The sequence below is a fragment of the Musca vetustissima genome, unplaced genomic scaffold (assembly GCF_032173495.1).
Source record: "Musca vetustissima isolate MV318-11 ecotype Yass unplaced genomic scaffold, APGP_CSIRO_Mvet_v1 utg3943, whole genome shotgun sequence".
NCBI lineage: Eukaryota > Metazoa > Arthropoda > Insecta > Diptera > Muscidae > Musca > Musca vetustissima.
The window spans coordinates 123,725-132,635 of NW_026878407.1; the positions used below are offsets into that span (position 1 = coordinate 123,725).

The 8,911-nt window shown below is 34.4% G+C and overlaps 1 protein-coding gene across 1 annotated transcript; it reads left to right on the forward strand.

Moving 5' to 3' along the window:
- Window positions 1-6,369: 6,369 nt before the first annotated feature.
- LOC133323173 (uncharacterized) lies at window positions 6,370-7,023 on the forward strand. Its single transcript, XM_061532128.1, has one exon. It carries the CDS (start codon window positions 6,370-6,372, stop codon window positions 7,021-7,023), a length of 654 nt encoding a protein of 217 aa, XP_061388112.1.
- The last annotated feature ends 1,888 nt before the right edge of the window (window positions 7,024-8,911 follow it).

The window sequence follows — 8,911 nt, forward strand, 5'->3', positions numbered from 1 at the left end:
AAAGAACGATAATTCGTGATTCTTGGGAAATACAATTACAATTTACACCCCTATATTGTAAGCAGTCTGCATTTGTACTCAGTTAAACGAAACACAAAATTACAACCACTTAGTCTGGGAGATGGGTCTACGTTTAGCCATATTAAATGGAAAATAAAACTATATCGATTAATATAATTGAAATGACGTGTGACCAACATGAAGTCGGTCGAAAGTGTAATTGCATTTTGTATACATAGCCCATATATGTCTGCATTTCAACAAAATCCAATTACGTCATTCTATGCTCAACAAAATATGTCACAGGTTAATTTACGTTTTGTGCCTATCGTCCATTTTTTGGGTCTTTAGTACATCGCTTACTTAAAATCGGACTAAAATATATAACAAAACTTGACACACGTTAGACCACATTAACTTCAGTACGTTGGGCCAATCGGCCTCACTTTGGGTCTTTGGCACACCATTTACTTAAAGTCGGAGGAAACTATATATGATAGCTATATCTAAATCGAAATCGATTTCAAAAAACTTGTAGTAATTTTACCACGTTGTGCCAATTGGCCTAATTTTGGTTCTTTGGTGGGCCATTTACTAAAAATCTGGGGAAACTATATATGGGAGCTATATCTAAATCTGAACCGATTCTTTCCAATTCCAATAGGGTTCGTCTCTGAGCCCTACCTATATGCAGCCCCAAGAGTTTGTAACCCCGCGAAATATTGGCCCTAGACCAATCTTAAAGTATACCGATCGTCATATATGGACTAGCTGAGTCGATCTAGACATGTGTGTCCGTCCGTCTGTCGATTATAATTTGTTAACACGATACAGGCCACAGTTATGGACCAATCTTCACGAAATTTTGCACGTAGGATGGCTACTAGCCAATGAAGACCCCTATTGTTTTTGGTAAAGATCGGTTAATATTTAGGGGATGAAGTGGACCAAAAACTTTATTTTTGTCTAATGTTCTGGTCGCTGCAGAGGCCGCAATTATTGCCAAAACTTCGCTATTTTTTCATGGAGAATGGAATCGGGCCAAATAATAAGCATGGTTGTTTTGATAAAGATCGGTGAATATTAACGGGTTCAAATGGATCTTGACTTTTGTGTGGAAAATGACAAAATTTGTATTCTATGGCGTATACATTTACTCCTGAAGGAGTAAATTGATACCAATTGTATTGGTGTATGCACTCGGATGTGGGAGTTATACGTAAATATTTAAAGGAGTCTATGTGTTGTAATATAGTTTAGTATTTTTATTACCCTACTAGAGGTCGGAAATGTTGCGCTAATCACTTTGAAATTTTACATGAAGTTCCGGTTATGGTAAAGGACGACGCCTATAATTTTCGCTGATGATCATATAATAATATTGGGATGAAGTGGACCGAAAACTTATTTTTTGTGTTTTTTTCGAGTCGATCACAAATCACGACAAGTAATTAGAAAGACTGTACTGAATATTAGTAATATTTGTTGACCTCTAGACGGTCAAGTGGGTGCAAATATCGCGAAATATTGCCCAAAATCAGAATATAGAACCACAGAAAGTTATAATTTTTTCGTGGAATTTGTGTATCACATGGTCGGCCTCGTCCGTCACCGTAAACATAGTACAGGTCGCTTTTATAACCCGAACCATTGAGCGGAGCAGTATGCTCAATGGTTCGGGTTATAAAAGCGACCTGTACTTTGTTTACAATTTAACATGGACAAAAGGAACCATGGGTCTATCTCGTTCCCTTTTGTCTGCTACAAACAAACACATGCATGAATACATAATACCCTGTATCACATTGTGTAGATTGGTATAATGCGTTTATAGAATTAGACCTTTCAGAATGTTTGAGGAGACTAATAACTAACCACCAATGGTGTTTTAGTTTTTATTTACATAATTTTTTTTATTTACAATTTTTTTGACCTGATACCATTCACGTGTCTTATATAAGTGTGTGAAACAGCTCAATTAAAGATATCCATTTCAATCGGAGTAAATTCATATTGAACATGTGAATTACGTATTCAGTACCAGTTCCAACACTTGGTATTTTATGACAATTAATTTAATAGTTTAGTTGGGGAATACTCAATAAACAGTGCTGTGCGTGTAGAGGAGATTCGGCACAGGTTTCTGCAGTCATATGAATATTTGCAATTTCTTTACATTTGTGTGGGTCGTGTAGTCTCCGAAAATTACAAATTTATTCACAAAAGGAATATTGAATTATTTTTTTCATTTGTAATTCCTATTTTTAGGTCATTTTGAATATTGTACATTTTTGACAAGTGGGTTGCATTATTTTAATTTTATTTATTATGTTAACAACAACATGTAAATAACAGTTTAATTCTAAAATTCAGTTTATTTTTAGTACATCTTTATTAAGACCAGCCTAACAGTATGCTATGTTTTAATAACTTATTTAATGGTATACTAAAGACGTTATTAATTGTATATTATGCTTTTGATATATGAAGCTTTTGGTAACTTTGCAACTGAAGTATTCATTAATGTAAAATTTAAACTAGTCTACAATTATTACATTATCTTCATGTAATGACGAATGCGTGTAATGTGGATGTTAGAAGATTTAGTTTGGTACTGCAAATGCAATATATTAGACGTCCACATCTCTCGAAATTTTTGAAAAATTTATTTTTAGAATACTGGTGTTTAAAAAACTGTTTAGCTAGTTCCTTAGATTTTTTCCTTTTTAATTCTGGAGAAATAGTATTGAAATATAATATTTCCCTTGATCTCGACGAATAAATATAAAAATACTCAAACTTTAACAACGGAAAATATTTCAATAGATTCACGAGTAATGGTCAACTAGAACATACTACGCCTTACTTTATTGATCGATTGGAGAAATAAATTGTTTATATCAAAGATTGACATTTTTATAAATCAATTTTTATATCCTTCACCACAGTGTGGTACAGGGTATTATGTCTTTGTGCATATGTTTGTAACAGGCATAATAATCGAGATAGACCCATGGTTCCTTTTGGGAATATGCACAGAATTACTTTCTGAGTCGATTTATGCATGTCCGTCCGTCCATTGATATTTGTTAACAAAGTACAGGTCGCATTTATGATCAGATTTGGATGAAATTTGGCACAGGCCACTTAATTGGCCCAAGGATGAACCCTATTGAAAATGGGAAAATCGGTTCAGATTTAGATATAGCTCCCATATATATTTTCGTCCGAGTCCAAAGTCCCTATATACATATCTTTCGATTTGCACGAAATGTGGCATATAGTACTGAATGAATGATGTGTGCCAAGTTTCGAGAAAATCGGTTCAGATTTAGATATAGCTCCCATATATAGTTTCGTCAGATTTAACGTAAATGGTGCACCAAAGTCCCTATATATCTTTCGATTTGCACGAAATTTGGCAATGAGTACTGAATTAGGTCCATAATGATGTGTGCCAAGTGCCGATAAAATCGAGTCAGATTTAGATGTAGCTCCCATATATAGTTTCATCCGAATTAAGGTAAATGGTGCACCAAAGTCCCTATATATCTTTCGATTAGCACGAAATTTAGCATAGAGTACTGAATTAGGTCCAGAATGATGTGTGCCAAGTTTCGAGAAAATCGGGTCAGATTTATATATAACTCCCATATATAGCTTCGTCCGATTTAAGATAAATGGTGCACCAAAGTCCCTATATATCTTTCGATTTACACGAAATTTGGCATATGATACTGAATTAGGTCCAGAATGATGCGTGCTAAGTTTCCTGAAAATCGGTTCAGATTTAGATATAGCTTCAATATATATTTTCGACCGATTTAATTCAAATTGTGCACTAAAGACTAAAGATTGGCTGATCGGCACACAATTTTGTACAATGTACTGTTAGTATAACCTTTCGTGTGTCAAGTTTTCTTGAAATTGGTTCAGATTTACATATACCTTCTATATATATTTTCGTTCGATTTTAAGTAAATGGTACACTAAAGGCCCATATAGACCCATACACGTTCAGAAATGAATAAAAATTAATATCTAGCAAGTTTCCTTGAAATCGGTGCAGATTAGCTTCCATATATAATTTCGACCTATTCATGTTGACTGTACACCAAATAATTCCCTTAGGATACATATGTAGAATATGTATGCACAAAGTGGTGAAGGGTATCATATAGTCGGCCCAGTCCGACTTTACTTCTTTCCTTATTGGTTTTATTTGCGGTTTAGACATATAGAATTATATATATTTTTTTAAATTCATACTAGAAAAATATTTTTTTAAACAAATCGAAGAATTAAAATGTGTTCTTAAAAATCAACAGCTCCTCTGCAGCACCATTAGACCCGGTAAATATTTACCATCTATGGACCCAGACTTTTGAGTCTTTTGAGTCACCGAAACAGTCATGCTTATTTCATGTTCATATCCCTTTCTCTGTTAAATTTCACGAAATTTACCGATTTTAATTAAGTGGTTCCAATGCCAATATTTCGTGGCGTCAGAACCTCTTGGGACCGCACTAAGCTATAATACCCTTAAACGATAGATGTGTAGGGTATTAAAATCCAGGCTTTTGTAGTTCTTTAACAAAAGAATGAAAAGAATAAACAAATTCACAATTTCACCCTTCAAAAAAAAAAAAAAAAAAAAAAAAAAAAAAAATTAAAAAAATACCATTTCGTATATAGATTCAGATTACTACATAAAAAATATCCTCTTGGAAAAATATTCTTAAGAAAATCCATGCTTTGAAAAAAATGTGTTTAAAAAATACAACGCCTTAATATATCCTAGTAGATATATCCTTTGAAAATAATAAACTCCTCAAAAATATGCTTTAAACCCCTTAAAAGAATAAAAACCTCGAAAAATGTTCTTTTAAAAATGGACGCATTCATAGATCCTAGAATAATTATCCTTCAAAAAATCCATGCCTTAATCACATCTTAATAGGCTCTTGAAAAAAAATTCTTTAAAAAATTCACACCTTTATGAATTCATGCCTTAAAAAAATATTATGGAGTACCTTTGAAAAATATGAGTTAATTCAAGCTTCTTTAAAGCTTTTACAAAGCCAGCTGTAGCGGACCCCTTTATGGTCACTTATTTGTTTCTCTATGACATTGATCTCCTTTATTCATTCACTTGAATACAATACCTGCCAACAATGGAAACCTCTCGAAACATTGTAATATTAATAACTTGACACTTCTTCATGATCGATATGCAAAAGCCATGAGGTTGCAAATTACACTTTGTGTACGAAGGTGTGGGCACTAGTCGCGTTCTGACTGACATCTACAGGCAGGTTATGGCTTCCATTGTTTTCAAGCACTTAACCGCGTTCTAATACCCTTGACTAATGTATTGGTTTGCCAAACTTTGTGTTTGACATTAGAGGCGCACAATCACCGGTCGCGTAATCAATGCACATCGGCCAAAGTCATTTCGTCGACGTATGCAAGTCAATCAAGCAAGTGGCGAAGACAGATTCAGCGAATTGCCAATGAAGTTATGTTGTAAAATGCAATCTGCAATCAAGCCAAATTGAATTGGAAAAAAACACGCAAAATCAAGCTCAAAGTTAATAGCGAGTGAGCTTTATTCGGAAATCAAAACACTTGGAGAAATTACATATGGAAATTTAAATAAAAGAAAGATTTAAGAATATTTATTCAAGAGACCAACAAATCATGGAATGAATATTTTTTGAAAGGACCCATAAGTGTCGATTTTTTAAAGAATATTTTTCAAGGGATTAACAAAGCGTGGATGCACCAATGATATTCTTATTTGTTAAAAAAAACATTTTTTAAAGAATAATTTGCCAAGGTATTTACAAAGCGGCAATTTAAATAACCCAGCATTGCGTGGATTTTTTTTTAATATTTTAAGGGAAAGCTATATGCGGATTTAAATAATAATATTGTTTTCTAGAGATCAACAAATCGCCGATTTAAAAAAATCCAAAACAATCCATTGATTTTTGAAAGGTTTTTTTTCAGGGGACTAACAAGGTGTAACTTTTTTTAGATTTTTTTCAAGGACCTCTAAAGCGTCGATTTTTAGAAGAATATTATTTTCAAGTTTGTGGGTACTCTGAAAAACAAATCTGCGTCATATTATTATTAAACTGTTTTTCTGAATATATTTTGAAACACTTGCGAATCAGTTAAATCTATTCAAATTTTGATTACTTATCAACTAACGATAATCGCAAAGAATTTCACGGATAAAGCTATTTCGCTTATCAATACGACCCATTTCCATTTCTTAATCCGATTACAATAGATAATGAATTAGGTATAAAAACTACCACAATTTGCCATTAGAAATCAGTACTCACTCCGAAGTAAATCAAAATGAAAGCTATTTTCGCAATTTTCGCCTTGTGCTTGGTTGCCGTCAATGCTGGTACCATTGCCCAGCCACCAGTCAACTATGAAGGCATGGTTGATGATGTCTTGAACGAAATGGCCCAACTTGCCAAGGATACTGCTGTTGCCTTGCAACATGCCGTCGAAGAAATCGTTTTGGATCCTTTGCAACAAGTCGAAGAAGCCGTCGAAAGCATTGAAGCTCTCCGTGTCGAAAGCGAGGAATGTGTTGCTGCTGAGGAGGATAAGGTCACTGCCACCGTTGATGCCATGCACCGTGATATGGGTGTCTGTGGTGTTGCTGCTGCCAAGGAATCGGCTGATATCATGACTGACATCAGTGCTGCCACACAACAATTGATCTTCGGTGGTTATGATGTCATCACCACCTACCAAAAGTGCCAAAAATACAAAAATCAAGTCTTGAAGAAGACCTGCTATGCCAATTTGACCATCAAGGCTACTTTGTACTTGAACAGCTCTCGCAAATCCATCAGAACCATTCGTGAAAGCACCAGTGTCCGTATCCCAGCTATGGCTAATGATGCTGATGTCTGCACTCATGGTGCTGCTGAAGTTGCCATCCAACAATTGAACACCATTGAAGCTACCGTCAATGCTTGCATTGGCAAATACTAAGTGATATTTATTGCAAAATTATTATGAACGAATAAAAAATGTTGAACAACTAATCTAATTTTTTGTATTCTTAAAAAAAATCACGCCCATATGGGGTTTTGAAAAAATATTCTTTAGTAAATCTACGTCTAAATGGCCCTTGGAAAAATATTCTTTAAAAAATCCACACCTATATGGCCCTTGGAAACATATTCCTTACAAAATCCATGTATATACGACCACTGGAAAATAGTATTTATAAAACCCACGCCAATACGATCCTCGGAAAAATATTCTTTAAAAAATCAGTGCCTATTCGACCTTTGGAGAAATATTCTTTATAAAATCCACACCTATATGACATTCGAAAATATTCTTTGAAAAATCGACGTCTATATAGCCCTCGGAAAAATATTATTTGGAAAATCCACGCCAATATGACACTCGAAAAATATTCTTCGAAAAATCGACGTATATATAACCCTCGAAAAAATATTCTGAAAAAAATCGACGCCTATATGGCTCTTGGAAAAATATTCTTAAAAAATCCACAACTATGTGGCACTTGGAAAAACATTCTTTAAGTCCTGATTTAGATTAGGCGAGTTTACTTGCGGCAATTATTATCGTTCTGTTTTGAACTTGATTCATGCGTCTATACAAGGCAATTCGGTTTCAAAAAATATTTTTTTTTTACATTTTGTGACAATGTTCTGGATTGGTTTTTTAAATTACTGACACTACAAACAAAATACACGAAACCAAGGTATATAAGGTAGCAGCATCGGCGAGAAAATTGTCGGTACGGGCATTTTTTTTTCAAATTCTATACCCCTTGCCCCTCTCTCCTGCAACAAAGACTTGCCGCAAGTAAACTCGCCCACTCTAAATTGAGACTAAAAAATCCATGCCACTGTAGTACTTGAAAAAATATTATTTAAACCAGTAAGGAAAGTAGTAAAGTCGGACGGGGCCGAATATATGATATATGATACCTTTTACAACTTTGGCTATATTCAAAAGATAGATCCTAACAGACCTCGCATTTATGAAGGACAATTGACATGAAATCGGACTAAATTAAATATGTGATATGTGTCTATGTGTGAGCGTAATTAACACTAAGATCAATAACCGGGTACATTTGTATCTGTTAATACCCTCCACCATAGTATGGAGAGTATATTGAGTTTGTTTTTCCGTTTATAACTCATGGAAATCATAATTCCGATCCTATAACGTATATGTTCTTGATCAGCGTAAATCAAGCATTTCAGTCCGTCTGTTGTAATCACTCTAGACTCTAAACGAATTGAGATAAATCTCTAAAATTTTGCATAGAGTTGTATTTTGTGTACAAGCAGGTGAAGTTCGAAGATGACCTACAACAGCCCAGGCTTAGGCATTGCCCCCATAAAGGGTACCCCATACCTTCATACAAATTTGCTGAAATTTGGTACAATGGGTTCTTATTGGGTTCCAAATTTATCGACTAAAATTTATAAATATTGACCCACTTTTTCTGATAGCCCCCATATAACGGTATCCCCCGATTTTCGGTATTTTTAGGTGCTTGAGCGCGCTTTTCGAAACTATATATGGGAGCTTTATCTAAATCTGAACCGATTTCAATAAAAACTGGCAGACGTTGGGCTATCCTAACTTCAGTACGTTGTGCAAAATTAGGTATCAATCGGCCTAAATTTGACTCTTTGGTGTACTATTTAGTTAAAATCGGACGAAACTATATATATGGGAGCTATATCTAAATCAAAACCGATTTCAATAAAACTTGGAACAGGGACTTGCTATATGGCCTTAGGAAAAATATTGTTTAAACCAGTAAGTCGGACGGGGCCGACTATATGATACCCTTCACCACTATGGGTATATTAAAAAGGTCATTAAT